Below are 25,430 nucleotides of genomic sequence, written 5' to 3'. Positions count from 1 at the left end.
AAAATTCCTGCATTTCAGATTTTTAGGAAACAACGTAAATGCCTCTCCCACCCCCACCCCCCAGCTTTTAATGTAATTTGATGTTGCTACTGAAGTGGGTTTGCCAGCTGCTTTTATCTATAACTTTTCCATACAGAGGTTTTTTAATGTTATTATTTCCTGCCTAAAGAAGGCTTGTGACTGATAATAAGTTTAAATGATAAATAATACCAAATGAGATGAATTAAACAACCCTCTCATTTATTTATATCCTTCAACACCTTTCTGATATTATTGCTATATTTTCTCAGTTCTGTCACTGAACTCGTCCAAATGGCAGAACAGAAATATCTCAAGAGGAAAACATTTCATTTGTTTAGATATCACACTGTTTTTTGTATGGGCACTTTAAAACAGCTGATTCTGCATTGCTTGAAGCCTTAGGCACTCTGGCGCTGTGGCAATCTCAACTTCTCATCGAGAACTACATATACAACCCACTCCTCCGACACTGAAAAGATAGAATATGAAGTCTCATCCAGGGATGATGAAGTAGATTCCTGGGTGATAAAATAGCAGCTCAAAGGCTTGTACACTAAATGCAGACAACTTTACTTCAGTAATGCAAAAAACAGACCAAAGCTGTACAGTGAGGAGAGGAAAATGGGGTGTTTAACATACAATGGTACCTCAGGTTACATATGCTTCAGGTTACAGACTCTGCTAACCCAGAAATAGTACCTCGGGTTAAGAACGCTGCTTCAGGTTGAGAACAGAAATCATGCTCCAACAGCGCGGCAGCGGGAGGCCCCATTAGCTAAAGTGGTCCTTCAGGTTAAGAACAGTTTCAGGTTAATTACGAACCTCCAGAATGAATTAAGTACTTAACCCGAGGTTACCACTGTACCAATAAGACAACCATTTTTTAAGTATTTATTTCAGAATAAGTTGGTTACACAAGCTTTCAGAAACCCATAGCCCCCAAACTAATGCTACAATTCCACCTTAATCCAACTAAGTTTGAGTATGTTTTCTCAGTTTTCATAAAGAATACAACTTCACATCACCATTGTGCCCAAGGCCATTTGTCTTCCAGAACCAGTGTTTCAGTTATATGTAAGTAGCTATATTGTTTAATACAAATACATTTTTCAAGCTCCACATGGCACAAAACAGTTTAGACCTCAATCCGACTCCCAGGCTTAGTCACAACACTCCTTTTATGACTATAAACAAAGGTTCACATTTCAGTCCCCCATCATGGAGAAGAACAGCAATGACCTACCTCACACAATTTTTGAAGGAGAATGAATACAAGAATGTAGCCCAACTGGACAATAAGGAGGAAGAAATAAAAGCTGGAAACTAAGGAGATTCATTGTCAATACAAAATTTAAAAGCAATTCATTATCCAGCACTTCACTCATAATTTAGGAAAATGTATTGGTACACAGAGACATTAATAACTTTAAAAGGACACCTTAATGATTAACCACCCAGAACCAGTCCTAGAATTGGTTTTAATTCTTTCAGCAATTAAAACTTGTATTAGCTGGAACTACCGCAATTAAAGTCAGCAAGAAAAAAATGGTGTATGAGAATTTAAATGAACCTGTTAAAATTACAGAAACTCTCACTCATTCTTAAAGAGGTTTGATTTCTTTTTTGACCAACAAAAGCTAAAGAACCTGTTTCCATAGAAACATGTTAGAGATATATACACACACACGCTCACACATACACACCAAGTAGAGATTTGTTATTAAACAAAGCTGTACTGCAGCTTCTGTTTGGAGGATGTTTTTACAAGACAAGTTAAAATCGGCAAAGCAGAATAAGTGTTTCGGTGATTAAAAAATGCTTCCGAACCACCGTGTTAAATCATTACATATCTCACTAGTTAACCCAGAATGAGTACCATCCAGATTAATCAGGGATCGCTAAACTTGACAATTGTCATGCAAGATCCTCTTCAAATCCACAGAAGTCGTTTCAGAGGAATAGGTGTGTAAAATTTAAATCAATCTTAAATATTTGAATTGCAAGATTAAACCTAGCAATTCTTCCACATATTTGGATATGTGGAAATGTTGCGATTCAAAATGCAGCTCAACCATGGAATCAGACATTCTCTCAGTCTTGATTCTCTATCTGCAAAAATTGGATGAAATAAATACACCCCGCTTAACAGCAATGCTGATGAGACTACTAATTTAGATGCAAGGCTCTTTCAATTATTTAACTCCACTATTTGGCTTACAAAGTGGTGCATGTGCAAAGACAGTAAAACAGAAGGCTTGAGATTGCAGCTTTAGAATGAGTCCTTAAACAGTCAAACAAAAATATTTGTGCTAACAGGATCACTTTGTTGGATACAACCTTAGGTAATGGTATCCTGAAAGGTTCAGCCATAACAACATCCCATTGGGCTTGTGAGACATAATAAAGTGTTTGTAGACCTGTATGCATACAGTTACACACATTTTGTATATATACAGTATTAAAATGCAACAAAGAAGGACTAGAATCCATTCCACATCTCCTTACATGTTAATATTAAAGCACAGGGATAATTCTTTGCACATTAAGATGCTTCCTTCTGTACATGAGTGGGTCAAACTGAAAATGGTCATTATGTTACAAAACTCCAACAAAATAAGTAATTAATATTTTTCATATATAATCAAGAATTAAAACTAAAAACCTCTCTTTTTTCTTCTTCCAGGAAGAACACTCTTTATTTATTGAAGACATTTATACACCATTTAATTAATCATCTGCATTTCTAAACCCTACTAACCCAATACAGCACACAAATAAATGACAATTGTATTAAGCAAATTTATCTGTGAACAAGAAAATCAAATGAGATTAAACTGTACTAATGAGTTTACCTGCAAGGTTAGGGACCAGTAATTGACTATTTCCTCTTGAATGATTATGCAAGGAGCAGCAATGCAATGGTATGGATGATTTAAATGCTAGTTGTTGAACAGCTACAAGTATTTTGATAAATCTCAATACAAAGAATGCAATTATCACCACTATTTGAAACATTTTTGAAATCTATTTTATGAAACCAGTATTATACGTACCCTGGTCTAAAACCTCCTCCTCATCTCTTTTTGGCTGTTGCATAACAGAAACTGTATCTCCACTTTTGGCTTCTGAAAAAAAGAAAGGAGGAAATCCAATGATCTAAGAAAGAAATCGAAAAGCTAAAAGAGAAGTTAATAGAATTCAGATACCTGCACATATACATACTAGCTTTTGTAACTCAGATTAATTGCAAGGAGTCAGTACAATCCAACAATTTATTTTCTGATATAAATGCACAGCTTCATTTAACATAGTCTACTGCTCCAGCGGTTACAAATTGAATAAAATATTGTGAGGGCCCAGGTAAGCCCTGCTCCACATAATCAATCACATGATGTGGTGCACAAACCATTTGCATGGCAGTGCCAATCAACTTTTGGGGCCCCCGGACCCCTCAAATATTTTATGGGTGGCTGAAGCCCCCATGGCCCCTAGACCGTGTTTGCTCCTATGTACTGTTCAGTCTACACATGCACATAGGCTGCTTGGTCATTTAGTCTTTTATGATTCACAGGGGGAAGTTTGTGAGCACACAAGCCAACAGTAGTGAACTGAGGGAACTAATGTGAGGATTTTGCAGTTGCTTTTATCACCCAATTCTGGCCAAAGGAATGAAGTGCAAGGAGACCAGATTCACCAAGCAAAACTCTTCCTTTCAGCAATAGGCTAGAGCAGGATATTAGTTATTTTCTGATCCCTGGCCCTCTGACATGGCTGCAAGGAGGACATTGGAAGCATCCATTTCCTGGTTATGAACTGGGTCACCGTGTTTAGTTTAAATCATAGTTTATTGCAACAAGCCAAGCTCAAACTATGGTTTCTGATACTGGCCTGTTTCAATAGAACATAGTTTAGTGTTAAAGAATTAAGAGAAAGTTCCCCAGAAGGAGCATGGAAATTGCTTTGGTGGCATATGCCTCAAGAGACCATGTGTGGAATTTGATGTAATGCAAGCAGGGCATGTGTGCAGGGATCAAGGTCCACCTATGCAACAGCCCCCTGGAGATTTTCCCAGGCCACACCCCTTAACTCATCCAGCTTCACACCTTGTTTGGATAGATAGAGAGGTGTGTGGATAGAAACTAGTCTATTATACAAAGGTAAAAATTGCATCTGTTGCTCCACCCACTCTGGCCTCAGTCTCCACCCACCTTGGAAAATGGCCTAGAAGGGAGGGGGGGTTACTCTCGGGCTGAACAAGATTCACCAATCTGGCTCTCAGGAATGCAATACTTAAATCTATGTCTATTTGTTTGGTCAGTTTCCATGCAACTACCCTTTCGTTCAACCATACCATTCTTTCTCCATTAATATTATCAATTAATTTTTAAAAACTAAAAAACATACCTTCATGATGTCCATGGACCATGGTCATATCAGGCTTGACTGGAATGGGAATGTTTGCCTCCTGTGGTATGTTTTTGAACATCTCTGGGTCTATGTTCCTTGTACAAGTCTTGTATGAGACTGCATGTTTGGCTTCCATGTAATACATAATGTAGAAATTGCACATTTCATCACTAGCTGTGCCCCTATAGCAAAATACAATGGAGAAAGACATACGAGTAGTTTCAGCCACAGGATGAAACACACTTGTAGAGGCTGGTATTAAATCGCATGGGAGAGACCGAAAATTACCACCGCCACTGCCCAAATGATAAAAGGTTAGACCACAGTACACTTTAAACATTTCACATAAAAAATGCATTAAGACCTCTGACATAAAGGCCATTATCTCCAGCCGATTGCTTAGCATTTATATACACCAGTCTGCATAGTTTTGATCAACCATGCTAGAAATTAAGAACAGTTAGAATTTTGAACCTGCAATGAGCTCCCTAGTTTACCTCCCAACTCCTCAGGTGTGAATACAGACCCCCAAGCCCCCCCCCCACTGCTGCAAAACCTCATCAATTTCAATGGCTTTTTTGGTGGATGCATTTCACAAACTCCCTCAGTGCTTGGTGGACTGCATGCAAGAGGATCACTAACAGGGAACACAGCAGAATAAACTATTTCTTTCCTTCCTGAAGATTCCGCAGACACACACACACACACACACACACTCTGCCCAGATGATGTATTCCATTTACAAGTCATCAATAATTTAGAGTTTTAATTTAGGACTCTTCTATTTAATGCTCCTCATTGGCCCCCTCCTCCCTGCCTGCCAGGCCACAGAGTATACATCCAAGTTAAAAATTTAGCTTCATTATGTCATGGGACACTAAGTGCAGCATCTTCCATTTAGATTAAAAGATGCTGCAGACCCCAGAATACAAAACAAAAAGATACACATACAAACTGACATACCAACAACTTAAATGCTGCTTTTCAGAAAAGCGTCAGGGCGGACTTACTTTAGGCAGAAATCTAACAAGTAAGAATTATCTATAGACTTGAAAGCGATAGTAGTAACCTATTTAAAATCTAGGTAATACAATAAAGTTCTCTAGCATTTGGTATGTCGATATGTTCTATTTTGAGAGACAATTGCAATATCCTCCAGCAGTTCTTATCAATTCACTGGGCAGTGCCAGGCTCCTGACAGACAGACTCAAAAAACAGCAAGTGGCCTGCAATAAGGTGTCTCCCGCTCTTTTAATTAGCTTTCACCATCAAGCTGGTGTGGGGGTGGACTAGGTGGAAGCAGCAAAGACGTCAATGATGACTTTTCTTTGTGGCATCATGCAGCATTCATTTATTCACCATGGCAACAATAACGGCATCAGTTTGTTGTCGGGGGGGGGGGGAGGAGAAATGAAAGAGACCAGACCTTCCCAAACGTGAATGGATATTTCAGCCTTTGAAAATGTGGAATCTCTTGCCCACCATAGAAAGCTGCTTGAAAAAAATTGTTTAAAGCTTCTTTTTATTTTATTGAGTGTAACCCGTCAACATGTGATTTAGATACCCACCTCTTTAGTATATAAGCAAAGCACTCAAGTGCAATAGAGGAGTGATCTAACCCATTTACATATCTCAATAGTATCAAAACACTGTCAAGGTTTTTGACATAGCACACCTCTGGAAGATTAATCTGTTTAGTTTGTTTTTGTTGTTAGTAAGATGACAGGAATTAGTGGAGCAACAAGTCTTTCCCCTGCCTCCGAGAAGAACTTAATTCCTTTCCTTTGGGCGAGAAAGGAATGGGTCACGATGGCTTGTTTAATTTAGCAGGGGTGGGGGACCTCAGGGCCATGAACTGGATGTGGCCCTCCACATCTCTCTATCTGGCCCTTATGACTCTCTCCAGGCCCTGTTCCATGACCTCTTTGAGTGATTTTGCACAGCTGGAATGTTTACTTCAACGAGATGTGCATATGCAGAAAGCTCCGGTTTTTACATATATGGAATGGAGATTATTGTATGAGATTGGAAGAGTCACATCGACTGCTCCACCCACTTTTTGCCTTGGCCCACAGAAGGTTGACCCTGAGGAAAATACAGCCCCCCAGGCTGGGAGGGAGGGAAGGCTCCTCATTCTGGATCTACAGGAATACCCAGAAAATGAAGCAGACAATTTAGACATGAATAAGGCCGTGGTGTTGATGACACCAAGGTTTGATTCCTGTATGGGAGAGATGCATATTCCTGCATTGCAGGGGATTGGATTAGATGACCATTGTAGTCCCTTCCAACTCTATGATTCTTATGACAATAGTTTTACACTTTAGGAAGTAGTGTAACGCTTTTTCAGCATTTTCTAAGGGTGGGTGAAAACGCCCCTGGATATCAAGTCAATCTTGAGGAGACATGAAACCATAAGGGAACATGAAATGTGGGGAAGGGGAAAATAATGTTTCCAAGGGGTTGGCTTTTAAATACAAGGTGTGGCTGAGGGGTTTCTCTCTTTTTTAAAAAATGGGGAATAACAAGCAGCAGCTTAGTTGCCTGCAGCAGTCTGGCTGTCTTTCTAACAGAATGCTCTCCACCGTCTGCCAATTTGCTGCCGGGGTTAACACACAAAGCCTTACACGTCTTGGGTCCAAAGTATCTTCAAAAGCCATCTGCTCCACCTTGATCACTGAGATTCTCTCATGGGTCACTTCTGATGGTTCCCGGCACCCCAATGTTTGGTTGCCCTTTACTAGGGACCAAGCCCTTGATGTGGCAGGCCCTGCCCTATGGAATTCCCTGACAGCAGAGGTTTGGCAGGAACAGTCTTTGCCTTCTTTCAGCTGTGTTCTGAAAACTATACTGTTTAGACATGACTTCACAATACAGTTTTCTCTTTTTAACCAGCTACTATCTACTGATATTTTATTGATGCTTTAAATTATGCTTTATGGATATTTATGGACTTTTTATTATATTTGTATGCTGTTAACCACCATGATATACTTTATGAAAAGTCCAGATTATAAATATTTAAATTTTAAGAATGTGGAGTTCATAATCCTCATGTCGGTCTAGGTAACCACAGAAACAAGGCTCAAGTAATTGTACTTTAGATACAGGACTTTCATCAATGCTAGATGCATACTGCTTGGAGAAATTTATTCTTGGTAAATGAATAACTTTATCATAATCCCTAGCAGAACTGCCATTTAATGCTTAGGAAGTAGCCTTACATCAGGGAAGATCATTGGTCCATCTTGCTCAGTATTTTCTACACTGACAGTCAGTAGGCTTCCATTGGATAACCAGGTCTTTGACTACATTAAGAGTGCTGAACTGAAAAAGAGAAAGGGTTACATGCCATTTTCCTTAGAAATGGAAGACAGCAACCTTCTCTTTCCAGTTTATAATAATAAGAACACACTAACACAATATATTCCGCAGGTCATTCTGGAGTGCCACTAAAAACACTGAGATCTTTAAAGTATAGACACACATACCCTATGAATGTTTTTGAAGACCTGCCTTCCCCAGTAAACAGGCATCTTGCTGCTAGAGTATCTCCGTACTTAATTTCAACAGGGTTTTCTACAGGGTAGAATGCCTGGGAAAGAAAACAAAATAGTTCAAGCATTTCAGATTAGAAGTGTTTTTCCTCTCACTCATTTTTTTGGGGAATCATGGCTGCAATCCATGTGTGCTGTGAACTTGCTTACTTCAGGGGTGGCTAACCTCAGGTTCCCAGCAGCCACAGCCAGTATTGTCAATGGTCAGGGATGAAGGGAGTTGTCATTTTCATCATCATCATCATCATCAAACAACATCTGAAGGTCACAGTTTAACCACTCAGGCTTTACTCATTTAATTTTACTTACTTAAGTGTATCAAGAGATCTTTCAAGAGTTCCTGTGTACACACAATTATTTTTATTGATGTCCCTTTATAAATGCTTCATTAAGCAATGCTACTTTTCAAATATGGGTTCATTTGGAGGGTTCTGAGAGAACATATTCAAATAGGAGATTAAAAAATAATAGTAAAGTGCACCCCCTGAAAATATGCACACTCCATTGCAGACTGCAGCCATGAAATCAAGGTGGCTACATTAAGCATTCACAGTCAGTCAAAATATCCAGTGCTCTTTCCAGCAATGAGAGATGCCATTCTGTATTTTGAGCTTGCCTAGAGAGGCACTCTCTATATTTCCACTGATTTTCATCTGATTCACTGATTTTCATTTGATGACAAGATGAATCATAGTGGTCATCTTGGTTGCCATGGAGTCTGCTGAACTTCATAAGCCTGACTTACTGGCAAGATAAATAGCCACTGGTTATTGTTTTACAATGCAGGAGAGTTCTACAATGCCTAGCATGCAACACATTTAAAACACAAATCTTCCTTAGGAGACACACAGCAGCTCAGAGAGGTGAGACTGCTCTTCTTTCAAGCAAGGGTGAAGCTCATGCAGGCATCCAGGCATCTTGCAAGAGAAACCTAGATTAAGAAATCATCGCATCGCATCTGCATTTGATAACAATATGACAAACTATTAAAATTATGATAAACAGAAACACTGTAATGTTATTGTCAGTGTTGGATTCTGTGGCAACTGATTGAAGTTTCTCTGCCTTCAACAATGGGCTTTCATTTTAAGAATAATCTTGGGTCTCTCATCACATTCCTTTCTATATTGCAAAAGGAAAAGGGATACTGCAAGCATGAAAAATGGCCATGTCACGCTAATTTTAGTAGCTGATCTGACATACGTTTGCACCAAAACAATACAGCAAATCATGATCTCATTCACTAGAGATGCATATGATTGATTGCAACAACTCGACCTAAAAGCAACATAATACTGTATTAGAGGAATCTGATGACAAGTCTAATAATTATAACCTCTACACCTTTTTTGGATAAAAATACTTTACTTGAACCCCTTGGATAGTTAATCTCATGGCTGTGGGCTCAAGCCCCATGTTGGGTGAAATATTTCTGCATTGCAGGGAGTTGGGTTAGCTGGATGACCTTCCAACTCTTCAATTCTATGACTTTCAATAGGTCACAAGTTTTATTTTACCGCAGAGTGTTTTGCAATGCTTAAGTTGTTGCAGTAAATCATAAGCATCTCTATTTTGTTGCTTTATTTTTATTCTGTTTTTACATAAACCCCATTTTGGATTGTGATTATATTAAGCAGTCTAAAAATTATAAACAAAAAGCTATGTTCTGACTACTCAGTCCAGCTGCCAGACTCTGGCCAGTAACTAGATGGGCTACTGATTGCTGAAATGGCCCCATACAAGTAACACTTTTGTCCATTTAAAAAAATCTTAAAAGCTTCCTAAACCCCAAGGAATTCATGTAATGTGTGAAATTTCAGTCTTTCCAAGCTTAAACTGCAAATTCAAGTGTCCATTTAAATTTCAAGAACCTAATATCAGAAACACAATGAAAGGGATTTAGACCTTACAGCTTCTCCATATTAACCCTAGCCACCCAAACATCAGCCCAACATACCTGTGGCAACTGAGGACTCTGCCTGCCAATCAGCATCCACTGACCATCTCTAACTCTATATCCACTTACTACTTTTCCTGAAATATAAAATTATAAGGGTATAAGTATCACATGTTTAGCAAGATAATTATTTTTCCCCCAGATTGTTACAGTTATGCTACTTCCATTTCATCAAATAAATTCAAAGATTCTATAAAAAGTTGGTTTGCTGGTTGTGTTTTTAAACAATTAAAAACTTTAAGATGCTTGAGTGCTTTATGTTATTTATCACCCAAACATATGTCAGACATGGGCCACTCTACCAAGGGGTTTAGTTCGGCCTGCCAGACCATTTCCCCCCAAAGCACACCCAGCTTTCAAACTGCTGAAAACATAGCTGACATCATGTGATGTGGTGCAACACACATTTATTCATAATGTGTGTTAACAATGCTCCTTCCTTTGGGAAAAAAAATTGTCTATATATAAATGGACATCATGAAGGTGTGTGTGTGTGTGTGTGTGTGTGTGTGTGTGTGTGTGAATGACAAGGATTAAATTAAGGCATGAGCCTCACTTTATAACTGTTTTTAAGAAGGTGCTCAACAACTGTCCAACTCAATTCTCTCAAAGAAGCAAAAAATCTTGCAAAAACAGTTGATACTATTCTTAATGGCTGGCTTTGAGCTCACATTAGTTTCATAAAATCTGCTTTGAGTGTGCTGTTTTCCTCTGCCCCAAATTCTCAGTTTATTCCCCCCCCCCCCAGAAAAAACCCCACTCACCTTTAAATCACATGCCTTTAGGCCAAGGATGGGGAATTTACAACCTTTCAGTTTTTCTTGAACTACAGTTCTCATCATTCTGGACCACTGGGCATACAGACTGGATGCCAGTTGGAGAGCAACAACACATTTCATCAGCCACATTTCCCAACCTTGCCTTAGCCACTTTATGCGTTGTATAAGCTTGGAACTGGATGTATAAAACATGCTTATACAAGGCTTTTCTGTTGTTCTTCAGATTTAAATTGATTGACAAGTTTTGACACTATATAATTCAATTCAGACATTATGAGTTAATATGGATTACAGCAAAACCAGATTGAAAAGACAATTATCAATAAATGAAAAGGCTTACCTAAATGATGCGTGTGTACTCTGTAGGCAAACACGTGCATTGGGTACATTTTATAACTGCAAGCAATATCTGCATTAACCGCTGTCATAAGAGATAAATAAGGAAATCAGGGGAAAGAGCAGGTACATACTGAAGTTGAAGCAGCTAGTTGGAACTATTGTTGCAATTAAAAACTCAAACCATCTAATTAGAAGTACATCAATGTGAAATGTAGTGTGCGAAATTACTGACTCTACTCATTCATCTAAAAATTAGTATGGGCATATAGTCTTTCACTGATACATTGCTCTTAAGAACTGTTCTACTGGGACAATGTTGTGTGTGCATCAGTTCACATACATGGTACAGCTGTTTCCTTATATACGAAACATGTGGCAGATTCCCATGTGTACTGGAGTATACAGGGAAATCTGAGTGGGGCACAACAGATCATTTCAAACAAATATTTTGTGGCAAACGCACATAAGAAAACACCAAACAAGTGTTCCCCAACAATTTTATGAGAAAATTCTTAATTAGATAATGGTCTAACACTGGGATCACGAAAGACCACAATGGCTGCATTACATGAATGAGCCTGAGGCTTGTGTTCACCTCTCTTCTCCTTAGGTGTGTCCATGATGAAATCAGAAGCTTTCACTTCCGGTTTTAGCTAACAGTAGAATTCAGAAAGGCGTAGTCTTAAACTTATTTTATTACTTGGTTTATGAACCAGCTCATTTCAATAATAAAACACAGCAAACCCAAAGAGTTTTGGGTTCAGATATAACATTGAACTGTGGTCCATTAAAAGAAGCAAAGCTTCCAACCTCCTACTCATACCTACAAGGGTGTGGGGCAGGGGGAAGAGAGAGAATGCTACCCAAGACCCATCCACATAAACAATAAAGCATAGTTTTCAAATTCCCAAGTGTAAGTGGAATTTGGATACTAATCTAAGAGTAGTTGAAAAAAAAAAGATGTTCCAAGCTGTTATTCATTTGCTATATTAAAATGATGATCATGTTTCAGTAATAATTAAAGATGCATGCTACGCCATCTTGGAACAGCTTTACCACATGCACAAACACACACATACAAAAAGTATTCAAGCAAAAACTTCTATCAGCAATATACATTCCAGGACACATTAAATTCAGAAACAAAAATAGAAATATATATTTATCTAAATATAGAAACGTGCAGTTCCTCTATATATACACACTTCATTTCAAACGTTGGAAAAAGTAGACTTACTACTACTGGTTTAAAAGGAGTTTGTGCTTAATAAAAATCAAAAGAAATGCTTTCAAAATTTATTAGTCTAAAAGAAATGATATCTGTTTTCCTAAATTGTACTGCTGGTGTGTCTAATAATAAAATATGCTTATAATTTGCTACATATTGAAATGGATATACAAGTTACATTACTACTTCCAGTATTAATCAAAGGTTTTATAACACATTTCCTATGAATTTCTATCCTACAGTGAAAATGTTGCACATATTAGTGGGAGGAGGGAGTTGTTGTAATCACCTTTCTCCCCTGGTGGTATAACAGTATCCATGGACATCATAAGATACATGCCAGCAATCATAGGCTGCCTTTAAAAAAGAAAGTGGGGTGGGAAGGAGAGAGAAATTCAAATCAAATATATTCAATCACTTATTATATGGCTCCTTCTAAAATAAAATAGCTGAACTGAAACAGCACTTTTCAAATTCAAATACACACACACACACCCCATGCAGATTAGTAGGATACAGTGGTGCCTCGCAAGACGAAATTAATTCGTTTCGCAAGTTTTTTCTTCTTGCGAGTTTTTCGTCTTGCGAAGCACGGTTTCCCATAGGAATGCATTGAAAATCAATTAATGCGTTCCTATGGAAACTGCTTGCCAGGCTGGCGGTGCGGAGAAGGGCTTTTCTCCCCACCGCAAGCCTTCAGGACAGGTGCGGGAACAGAGGGGAAGGGGCGCAGTGCTTCTCCTCTGTTCCCGGGGCTTGCGGTGGGAGGAGGGTTTTTCCTCCCGCCAACATTCAGAACAGCATTCTGAATGTTGCCGGTGGGAAGGAAAACCCTCCTCCCACCGCAAGTCTTCAGGACAGCCTTCCGAAGGCTGGCGCGGGGAGAAGGGCTTTTCTCCCCACCGCCAGCCTTCGGAGGAGCCTTCCGAAGGCTGGTGCGGGGAGAAGGGCTTTCCGCCCCACCGCCAGCCTTCGGAGGAGGTCCGAGGACAGTGGGGAAGACGCGCTGCGCTTCCCCGCTGTCCCGGAGATTTCCTTATGGGCTTTCGTCTTGCGAAGGAAACCCATAGGGAAATTCGTTTTGCGAAGCGCCTCCAAAACGGAAAACCCTTTCGTCTAGCGGGTTTTCCATCTTGCGAGGCGTTCGTCTTGCGGGGCACCACTGTACTACATATTTATCCATTGTACGGAGACTTATACAGAGCTTTTCTTACAATCATGCATAATATAAATTTTGTTAAGTAAAAAAAATGTTACACTGAGCAGTGGTTTTCATACAGTGTGCCATGACATCTTGGGGTGCCTTGAATGATAGGGACGTTGTGGGCAACATTGGCCTCTGTCCCTCTTTCCATTCTTCCCTCCTCTGATGCCCTCTCACATTTCTGGCCCCCAAAGGCTTCTGTGGCTGTTTGTTGCAGCAGCCCTGGCTACAAGCTCCCTAGGTGAATGGTCTCTCTTGGGCTGGCCAGCAGGTGCTGGTTGCCAGGAGCTGTGGTGGCCTTGGAGTAAGCAAGAAAGTAGGTGAGGGAGCCCAGCCAGTCCACCAGCCTGTTGGGAGTGGATGGACAAGTAGGAGTCCTGGAAGGTCGGGGCAGCGGCATAGAGACTGGGGGTGGCAGTGACTGCTGCCTGGAGGACTCCCAAGGGGAGGGATGAGGAAAGGAGGCTGAGGGAATACTCCACAAGGGAGGGTGTTCAAAAAGGGGTGAGGGGCTGCCAGCTCTGCAGGCAAGGGGTGGCATAGCTAGGCTTCTGACCCCACAGGGGAGCCACAGAAAGAATGTAGTTGGTCAACGGAGCTGTAGACTCAAAAAGGTTGAAAACCTCTGCACTAAGAGATGTTGCACAGAAAAACAGACATAGTTACTCCTGTTTCTCCTTTAGTGTGCAAAGTGTGGATCTCCAAAACTTTGAAAGGGTTAAGATGCAACATTTCTGGTGCTGATTGGGCACATCCCCAACAACTGAAAAGCTTATCTTTTAAAAAATATTTTAAATATGACCACACATTTATAGATAGGTAGCCGTGTTGGTCTGCCATAGTCAAAATAAAAAAATTCCTTCCAGTAGCACCTTAAAGACCAACTAAGTTAGTTCTTGGTATGAGCTTTCGTGTGCATGCACACTTCTTCAGATACACTGAAACAGAAGTTGCCAGATCCTTCTATATAGGATAGTCACACATTTATAATCTGTTTTAGCCCCAAGCCTCTTTCTCAGTACCTATCTATGTGGAGGGCTGCTTCACGGATTTTTCTGGGGGGTGGAGAAAGAAATCTCAAAAAGGCACTAGTGAGAGGGCTCAGTGCATACTAGAGGGAAAGGTTTCAGCTGATTCTTCACCAAAGCTATTGCAGTTCCACCCTTGGTTGAATGCATGATTCAGGTCAGAGTGATCCTTTCAGTAGTTGAAGTAATCAGTTGGGCAAAGGAGATGTGATGAGCACATAAAAGGTTCATATGATGTGAAATTTAGTGGGGGGAAGGAAAGGGGAAGCAAGCTAACTTTCAACTTCAAAGAAATTGGGATCTGAGGAATGAAATAAACAACACCAGTATGAAGTTGGGTTTGTCAAGGGAAAAACAGAGATGGATAGATCCAAACTTTTAAAAATCAAATATGAAGAGGAAAAAAGGAGTGATATACAAGACTTTCTGGAAATATTCTGGGCAGCTACACATTATATAGGAAACATTTGATTTACCAAGACATGAAAGTCAACTAGTTGTTTATCTCACTTAGTCCAACTTGCCTTTTCTCAATTTTAAGAATCGAATATAGTCTGAAGTAAATGTGAAGATGTTAATTAGTCTCTTTAAACACACACACACACAAACTCAAACCCTTAAGAATATGCTTCAGCATACACCAGGGTCAACATAAGGTTTTGTTCTTCTCATAAATTTTCTGACAAAGTTCATATTGATCTCTTCAAAAGAAGATTTTAGGGGGGGCGGGGAACTGACATGAAAGATGTTGGAAATATACTTACTTTTGATTAGTCAGATGTAAAGTTACACCAGAACAGTCTTTGTGTTTATCTGCACAAAACATATAAATTGATGTTAAGTAGAAGCATTGGCATTTTTCCGGTTAATACATGAGTGTGATTATTAAATGCTTTCTGCATAACATTTTCTTATTAGACAAGCTATACACATAACAAAGTCACTCTGCTGTGCCGGTGACACATTTGCATCAAATTCTCTTTCAGTGTTGAAATAAAATGAAGAATGCATGTTATATACTGTACTACAGACGTTTGAAAGTTGGTAATTATATTTTGAAAACCAAATAGGATTATTATTTTTCGTGCTGAAAATCAAGTAATATATTTTAAGCAGGGAGGCAAAACATTAGAAGACATATTTCTTCCTGGTGCAAAATATTTTTATTGCCACAAAGGCCTATATCCAATGCAGTGCTAAGCTAAAGTATATTTGTTCTGCTGGCAAAAATGTTTTGCATCAGCTGGAACACTGTTGCGCAAGAGAGCACTTAAGTTGGTTGCTGGTAACTTTGATCTGCTGAGCAAACAGGTTTCTGCTAGCACAACAGTTGCAATGGATTCCTCTGCAACATTAAAACTCACCTTCTGCTAGTGCAAAAGTCATTGCAACTGGCAGGCAAAGAACACTGGATACAGCCCATAGTGTCTATGTTAGACATTCAAAGCATCCAACAACAAATGTTGAACATTTTTCTTTTGCATGCAAAACTTCTTGTTTTTGAATGTTTGGATGTATAACAGGTCAGTAGTTTTCTGCTAAACAAATAAATTATCTAGCCCAATGGTTCCAAGTTTGCAAAGTACTGTGGACCCCCTGTTTTTTAATTTCCTTTCTCCTTTCATATTGAATGCTGAAAGATGTTTCACCCAACACTGGGAGAGTTGTGAGGTGAGTTGAGGGAAGTACAGGGAAACAAATCAGGAGGGAAGATGAATCACTAAGGAGTTTCATTCACTACAGAGATATGTGGAAAAGCAGTGCTCTTAAAAAACAAAAAACAAAAAAAGTCGAGAACTTTACAATCTCGTTATTCCTCAAATAATCTTGTGGACTGCTTTCATTTTACACCCAGAGATGTCACACCAACGGTTTGCAATCTGTGGAAGGTAACAAGTGATTGTTTCCCCGTTATTATTTTAGCTGTGTTTCTATTTTATTTTATTTGTAAGCATCCTGGAGTCCCTGTCAAGGAAAAAGATGGGGCATAGTCATCATCAACAGCAGCAGCAGCAACAGCAACAGCAACAGCAACAACTTCCAATTCCAATCAACCATGGATGGTGGTCACCAGAAGCAGCAAATGTCACTAGTCAGAGAAGAAGCTTTAGACTGAAGAAGACTTGCATGGCACTTCCTCAGATACAACATTTTTGAAACTCACTATTGTATATTTCAGCTATTTGTTTTTGATGTGTCCTTTAGGATATTAGGGCTTTTATGAAATCCACACCCAACCAAACAGGAGGATTTTTCTAAAAACGGGTATACATGCAAAGGAAAAAAGAAAAAATCCTGAAGACGTGTTGCACATATTTTTATGTTAAATGAAATGCAAAATTGTGTTTATATACATAGCAGAATTACTGAGAACTAACAAATATGGCAAAGTTGAAGCTGAATGCAGAAAATATTTGCTTGAACAACTTCTGTTTCAACCCATTTGGGGCAGACTCATTTTGCTCAAAATGGGGTCAAGCAGTTTCTACTTTATTCAAAGTCATTAGACTACTATGCTGTAGCACTCAGGGCAAGTCGGCTAGTACGGCTGCCTTTATATCTGGAGTTACTAAAAAGCACTCTATGAATAAGCTAGACATCACAAGCAAAAACCCAAGGAAAATTGTGCTCTCTCTAAACTCACACATCATTGTGAACTTCAGAAAATTTGCTTGCTGTGCTAAAGCAAAAGCAAAATCTGGGCTAGGCTTCAGCCTTGCATGTGAGATCAACTGCCATGTCTTTCATTTTTGCGAACACCACGGTTGTCCCTGTGTTAAATATTTATGATGTATCAACAAAAATTCCCTTTCACACTGGCAGAATCTCCCAACATAAGGGCCTACTTTCCATCACTTTAGACACCCACTTCCCAAAATGGTCATGTCTAACGAGCTCTCTACTCAGCAGGTTTGATAAGCTGGAAGAAATGGGATCATAACATTTGCTTTTTTTGGCAAGTGCTGCATCAGCTAAGAAGATTGCGAAGACACAATGCAATCCTTACATCCCATCTTAAAAATCATCTTCCCTATTTGCCACTCAGCCTAGGATAATTCCTTTGATTTTGCATTTCAGCTAGAGAGCAAGTACACATTGCTCCAGGACAAATAAATTATTAGCTTCCATTTGCCCTGTGGCAATGAGAGGAAAATGCATTCATCCCACCTCAGAAGGAGGTTTCTTTCAAAGCTGATTTTCTATGCAGAGCTTCCAACAGAGATCAAACAAGAAGCTGTGCTTACTAGTGTGGTTTAATAGCACTTCTGGATTGCAGAGTGTATATAGCAAAATCCACTGTGATATGCATATCAGCTTCTAATTCTTTGATCAGTGAGAAAAATAAATGGTAACTGCCACTCAGAAGATACATTAAAAGGTTTACGAAGTCGAAATACCCTAAGATAAGGCTTATTGTTCCAGGAGTGTAGCTCAAAAATATGGAAGCATGAAACACAAAGTTTCCACTTTTGCCTAGTTTGTAAAATGGTACAAATGAAAATTACTATAAATTTGTCCAGTGTTAAGAAATATAACCAAATAATTTTGAAACTAGGGAATATGATTGCTATGACTGAAATGCAGTGCAAGTACTTGAATAAGTTCTCTTAAATATATTTTACAACTATGAAAATGAAAGCTGGCTAGATAAAAAATTAATCTTAAACTTTGCATTCCACTACATGAAATTCTATGCAAAAACCATGTGTAGATGAGCATCTTAACTTTTTTTGGAAAACAGGATGACTGTAAAGCCATGAATGTAACTGGAAAATAGAAACTACCAATTTAATATGGTCAAAAGATATCCTTATACAAAAGAACATATTCTTTTTTGCAGCTTAAATTTTTTTAAGCATTGGAACCAATGTAAGTTATATTAAAAAGACTGATGAACACAAAATAATTTGTTATGCATCAGGAATTTAAATTTTGTCAGATTTCTAGAAAATAGTGTAATTGATGCTGGGTAGGGATATTGCTAAATAGAGCAATAAGGATAACTCCATGAAGACAGCTTGCTGAAATCACTTGCCAGGGGATACCCCCCCCCTTAACTGTTTGTGCATTTGGGGCAGTTCAAGAATAAAGCAATGTATATCCTCCAAACTGGAATTATTATGTTGATTATGGTGGAAGGAAGAAATCCTATGTACTGTAAATGGTATGTAATGCACAAGGTTCACAGACTTTGCAGCAAAGAATAATGGGCCAAGAAACAAAATGTTAAAAGATTATGCTGTAGCCATGGCAGTGCAAACTTGGCCTTTATACAGAAGCTTGATGGGGAGAGGGAAATCTACCAAGCTCTATTACAGTGCAATTTAACTTCCTTTTGATGGGGGCCTCCACTGGCCAGCAACAGGGCTTGGTAGGTTGCTGCCATTATCAGACAGGTGTTCCTAAACTGGAAACTATTTTTACTTGCTAAAAATTAAAAGGTCAGAACACAAGATAAATCGCTATTGAAATGAGTACAAATGGAATGATGTCACACCTATGAGTTTTACATTAACAAACTGCTGGGAATAATTTTTTTTAATGCACAATATATGCAAAATTCAAGAAACAGCTTCTACACACTCAAAGAGATGCTGCCATTGACCTACTGGGAACCATGCATACTACCTTCCATAACAGTAAGTTCAGAGAAGGAAGAGGTAGTGACAATGATGTTTACACTATTTGAATTTCCTGATTACATAGTCAGTTTCAAATCAGACGACCTCCAAATTATTTAAAATTATTTAGAACACACTTAAGCTGCCACTGTTATTGTAACTTGTCTCAATAACTAGCCATTTTCTCACTTTAGTTTTATTTTTTTTACTGGGGGTGGGGGGGTTGAGCTACTCAACAACCCCTTCCTGCCCCATTCTAACTGCTTAGACCTTCTGCTTTCCACCCCATGCAACTGTTGCAACCAAGCAGGATGACCCATCAGCCTGGGAGGAGTAAGGTGACCAGATCTGGCAACTGGCCTGGGGATCAATCCATTTCCTTACCAAGTCTGACTTCATCCTAATTGGCAGCAGCGGACAATCTCCAGGCAGTAGGTGCCTTCCTCCACTACGTGCTAATACTGCTCCTGCAGTAAAAGCTGGCCTCACCTGGGCCAGCTTTTCATCTTAATTGGCAGGGCCAACAGCAAATTCCCATGACAGCTGGTGGGGAGGGGACGTGGGGCAAGGGGTCCCAGGGCTGGTAGTTAGTGCAGCCAGTGGAGCAGGATGGCTGCTGCTGCAGTCTGTTCTGGATGACCCTCTATAGCTTACCTGGGCTGCCTCTCATCATCCTATAGTTGGCAGTACCATCTGTCTGCAGCCACGAGAATATGGCAATGTTCAGTGCAAATATATAAATATACATAAGCCCGCAATTTACATTCATTTGACTTTTGCACAGTTTGCTTTACACGCTTAGCAAACAATAAAATAAAAAGAGGGTGGAAGGGGCAGGCATCCAAGAAAAAATACTTTGGCAATCCCAATGCACCCAATGTGTTTGGACTATATATGATTTTGGCTTAAGGCGTGATCCCCGGAACATAGACATCATGTAAGTTGCAGACTTATTATAGTATAGCTATTACACATATCATCACATTAACATATCCAAAGACCATACATACCTTTGAATGCACTAACATCTCCATAATGCACTTGGAGTACAAAATATTTGCTGCCTTCTTCTCCTCCCACTTTGAATCCAACACCTTAACATGAAATAAAAAGCAACAAGTGGAAATTCAATAAATTGTATGCTTGTGTATTTTCGATAGTCTAGTAAAATAATAACAGTGGGTAATATTTAACTTAAATTGAAATCCCACAATGTTCATATTAACTGAAGATGACAAGTTATTATCCTTGATAACTTTAAAACAGAGAGAGCACAAGTAACGTTTTTCACATGTATTCTGCTAGGGGAATCATTCCTCAAGTACCCTTCAAGGGATATATAACACTGGAACTGAGAGTTATGCATTCATTCTGGCTATGAAAAGCTAGAAGAGCAAATAGAAGCAGACAGACCAGATATCTCAAGTTTTATGTCTTTTCTTTTTCTTTTTCTTTTTTTACAACAGTGGCCTAGTTCACTGTTGGTGGGAATATGGAACACAGAACTTTACTTGGTGTAATACAAGATAAAAGAATCATCTTGACAGAATCCTGCTGCAAACCAAATAGATTTCACCAACAATCCATCATTCACAAACCATAAAAGTTTCCTCTGTAATAAGAAGGCAGCAGACAAGTTTGCTGTGGAATTACATTTGTTCAGTTCCATATTAAAAAGCTGGGGAAGCTACCAAAATACGCACAGCCTTTTGCAGTAGTTCACCCAGAGGAACAACACCATTCTTCCCAAGGAAAGTAATAATAACCATGAGTAGAGACATACAGAGCATTGCACTTAAATCACTACAAGTTAACACACAGACACACACATACGCACACAAAGAGACACAAAGAAAACATTTTATGTCCATCCTTACTACCATATGCTCATTTGGAATGTCATAGTGTGAAAGATCTCATACCTTTTGGTAGTCTTGTTGGTGGTGCATTTCTTGCCCAAGCATACAAAATATTAGATGTGTCCGTGCATGTTCCTCCATCACAGTCCCTGAAACAAACACACAGCGGGAAGTCTTTTTATTTTGGCTTGAGCATCTCTCTCATTTTAGGAACATTAAGCAGTTAACATTATTCTCCACCACAAACACTACATTCAGGCTAAGAATGCCCTTTGTAATCATGCTTCTCAATGTGTTTTTAACTCCTCTTCTAAAATTTACACTACCTTTTGAGCCTGCTCCCTCCAGGATTTTACCAGCACTCATCTCTTTGGCAGTCAATATTTTACTTATTGCATTTACATCCATGGAACTTAAGGCGGTCTACATAGTCCCATTTTATCTTCACAACCACTATCTAAGGTAGGTTAGCCTGAGAGATTGTATTCAGCCCAATATTATCCAGCGAGCTTTATGGAATTGGAATCTAGATCTCCTTGGCCCTAGCAGGATATTCCAACCACTATGCCATGCTAGCTTACAGGCAAGCACACAGAATCTTCACACATAGCTCTCTCTGTGTGTGCAACCTGCTGCTGTTTGATTAAGGGCTTAGGCAGCACAGTCCAATACTGGTGTTAAAAATGGAATGTAACAGCACATATCAGATATCCCCCTAAACCAGCCACTATCCTGGCTCCTGCCCAACACGCACAGACAGAGGCTCATACTTGTACATAAAGAAAAGTTATTTATTCAGGGAACTAACAGTATAGGGTCAGCAGCAGACACAGCACTCAGAAGTCACAATTCAGATGTTCAAGCAATGAAGATGCACCAACAAGTTTCCCCGCACCTCCCACCAGCTTTTAAAGACAAGGCATGGAGTGCTCGATCACAATATTCCCTTGCCTTACAGGAATACCAAGATTGCAAGCATGCACTCCATGAGTATGTGAGCTTCCACCTGTGAAGGTGGCATTTGATTCTAGGTGACAAGGCTACACTCTTCAGTTGCTGCCGCCTCTGCTTCAGCCTCCTCCTCAGCTGATCAAAGCCCTTCCCAACCTGTATTGAGGCTCTCTGATCTTCAGGAAGGTTGGAGGAGAGAGCTAGCAACCCTGATCCCCTTCCAAAGAGACTGCAGCTGGGGTGGAAAGGGGAGATCCCTCCTTCTCCAATTCAGGTTCAGTCCCGTCTTCCTCCTGAGTCCTAGTCTACCGCCCCATGTCAAATGACAACAATGCTGAGGGCTCATGGCAGCCAGTTAAGGAAGGTTGCTATGTTCAGAAGCTCCCATACAAATGAGCATCTACTGTGGGTGGAATAGTTTCTCGGGCAGCTGAATGTTAAAATCTGCTGCAAACATGAAATTCCCTGGCTTAGAATTTTGTCATCCTGAAATTTTGTGTCCATCCACAGGGACTCAAGAACCATTAGAGTGGTTTTTGCGCAGAAAATGGTCCTGAAAGCTTGTGTCTTAATTTAGATTGCAAAAGTCACCCACAGAAGAAAAGAAACAAAGAAAAACCCTTAGAGACCCTGTATTTTGACTTGAAGACTATGCAAGATTTATTATAATATGATATATGTGTTACGATATAGAAGAAATGCAGCTGCGAAATGGTAGCTTGAAAACAAAACATGATGGGAATGTTGGGACTGTCCATGGGAAACAGTGGGACAGTCAGTTAACAGGGCAATGCACTGGAATTTGCTCAGAGTGTAATTTGAGAATTTCCTCTTGTGTATGTACAGGAAGTACAGGAAGTCTTTGTCACTTGACTGCTGGAGTTTGAAGAGTACAGACATGTTTTCTGTAATGCTGCAAAGACAGAAATAAAGGCATGTAAATACATTTCTGTCTATCTCCTTTCCCTGCCGGGGGAGCAGGAGGGAGGGGGTGTGTTCTTCTCATGTTTGGGAAGAATCGCCTATCGAGACCTAGCCTGGCTCTTGCTGGGGAATGCAGCCAGGGAGGTCAACAGGAGACCAAGCCGGGTGCCTGGGAGAGTTGCCAGTTTCTCCCGATAAAGGCTTGATTTCCAACAATATGTTCCTGTATTCAAGTATAATTCTTAATATTTAAACTAATCCCCACACTATGAAATATCTATCATTCCATGTGACATTTGCATCAGTTATTCTCTTCTTCATATATACCATGGCATGATGAGCGTGGTTGAAGATCTATTTTTGAAACCACAAGAATCTAGCCCTTAGAATCACAAGGTTAATTAGACTGAACATTGCTTCTTCCCACTAGAAAAAGCTTGGCATTTCCCCTTGGGCTGACCATATAGAAGATAACCTTGATTTTATCTCTTTTCAGAAAGTAATAAATACATTCTTAGTTAGTTGGGGAGAGAGACAACTTTTTCAGCTATGTCAGTAGCTGCTTCCAATATATTTATAGTGAAGTTCTTTGGAAAGAAATTTCCAAAATGAGTTACAATGCTATGCCTCCAAATAATGAAAGTAATTAACTTCTGTTCCAGCAATTCAATTTTTAAAATAAAAAACCTATCCACATGCAACATAGGAAGCAATTTTATAGCAAGTCAAATCATTGGTTTATCAGGTTTAGTATTATCTAAACCAGTTAACCAACCAAACTGGATAATCCCCATAGGATAAACCATGTTGTCATCAGAAGTACTTTGAACCCTACATAATGCTGCCAGTCACAGTGGGCTCACTTATACCATGCCCTGTCTGCCAAGAGAGAGATAATGGTAGGATTTTCCTTTAATGAGCTTTAGTGAAAAAGGCACTGTCGCAAGCTCAAATTGATCAGTTGGGGAGTGGGGAGGAGAAGAGAATTAGAACTACCTGTACAAAAAGCTTATAATAGAGTGCTGTGCAAAGTTTCTGGTGGAGAGGTAAATCAAGATAGACTACTGGACTGACATGGGGCTGCCTTTGGAAATCATCCAGAAACTTCAATTAGTGGAAAAAGCAGCAGCAACAGTTTTAAACAGAGTGAGATTTTTGGGGGGAAGCACATCGCCCCGCTACTATTTCAGCTTCAATAGCTGCTGGTGCATTTCTGGTCCCAATCTGAATTCCATTGCAATTCCCAATCTGCAATTCCATTGCAACATATATCACTCACCTTGGTTTTCATGTCAAAAGAAAGGAGTGATATAAAGGCAAGAAAATAAATAAATACTTCAAAGACATTGGAAGACCTATAAGCCTTAGGACCGGTGTAAAAGGGTCATTTCCTCCCATAGGTCCTGCCCTGCTACTACTCCTCCCTCAGAAGTGGCTGAAATGCAGAAGTAGAATTTTCTTTGATATAGGGTGTCTAATAGAAATCAATTCAACATTGACATTTGTATGCAATTTCCCCCATACACATTTTTACACATCATTTTTCTTGTGTTTTTTACTAATAGATATATTATATGCATACTTTACATTAGTATATGCATTTCTGTAAACATTATATGGCTGGAGAACTGCATTGCAAAATTCACAGATGTGTTAATTTTGAAGAATGACTATGTTTCTCTCTCTCTCTCTCTCTCTCTGTGTGTGTGTGTGTGTGTTTGTGTGTGTGTGAATTAGGTAGAGTTGCATTTAAATGAGATTCAGTAATCACAGTCATTCATCAAATTTGTTTTTATTTTTTCCACATAGGTAGAATGTCTAGGAGAACTACTATAGCAGCTTTTTCACACTTTTTCTTAGGAACATTCACAAAACACTAAAAAAGAAGCAGCACATTTGGGATCTCAATTTAACAGCAACAGACCTCCACAGATAAAATGGAAGGAGAAAACCTATCTGCAGTTTCAAGGAAATGTTGAAGATGCAACTTTCCTACTGTCATTTACAATATGGAATGAAGTTATTCATTAATAAAATGCAGTTATTTCCTGGTCCCCACACTGCTCCAGTCATGTTTGGGTGAAGGAATCACATTAGATAAATAGATCAGCTGGAAAGCTCATCTCAGAGCTACTGTCCCATGGTACAGTAGACACGGACACAGTTATGTTCACCGTAAGTCTTTCATTCAAATGCTTTTGGAAAGTTCTGGGATCCAGCCACGTGGAAGAATCAACTTTGACACTTCAGTAGTGTATGAAACAGACTTTAGTCTTCAAAATCAGAGAGATTAAAGCTGTAACCCTGATTCAATTTACCTGGGAGCAAGTCTCATTGATTTCAACAGGGCTTACTACTGAGTAGACACGGCTAGGATTGTGCAAATCTCTCCTTTTGTTTAGAGCAGATGCTTTCAAACTGTGAAGCAGACCAATCTTTGTATTCTGGGACTGAACAAAACGAATCTGGGTAATTTCATAGTAGTTTCCAGAGTGCTACCAGTAGTTGCTAGCATGGCTATAAATGTCTCGTGTCCACTGGGGCACAAGAGTAC

General features: G+C 39.5%; 1 protein-coding gene across 6 annotated transcripts in view; it reads right to left on the bottom strand.

Annotated features, from left to right (window-relative positions):
* The window catches only part of PAM (peptidylglycine alpha-amidating monooxygenase), a 122,706-nt gene that overhangs the window by 35,928 nt on the left and 61,348 nt on the right, over positions 1-25,430 (bottom strand). For all 6 annotated transcript variants that reach the window (XM_082191417.1, XM_082191421.1, XM_082191419.1 and 3 more), the window contains exons 6-14: positions 21,065-21,150; positions 20,153-20,236; positions 15,285-15,333; positions 12,578-12,645; positions 11,062-11,142; positions 9,943-10,019; positions 7,920-8,023; positions 4,426-4,610; positions 3,075-3,146 (exon numbers count right to left, since the gene is read on the bottom strand). In XM_082191417.1, the coding sequence (XP_082047543.1) occupies positions 3,075-3,146; positions 4,426-4,610; positions 7,920-8,023; positions 9,943-10,019; positions 11,062-11,142; positions 12,578-12,645; positions 15,285-15,333; positions 20,153-20,236; positions 21,065-21,150 (806 nt within the window). The remainder of the gene's footprint in view (positions 1-3,074; positions 3,147-4,425; positions 4,611-7,919; positions 8,024-9,942; positions 10,020-11,061; positions 11,143-12,577; positions 12,646-15,284; positions 15,334-20,152; positions 20,237-21,064; positions 21,151-25,430) is intronic.

The sequence above is a fragment of the Podarcis vaucheri genome (assembly GCF_965113315.1).
Source record: "Podarcis vaucheri genome assembly, chromosome: 11".
NCBI classification, from domain to species: Eukaryota; Metazoa; Chordata; class Lepidosauria; order Squamata; family Lacertidae; genus Podarcis; species Podarcis vaucheri.
This window is presented reverse-complemented; position numbering and strand designations above follow the sequence as displayed.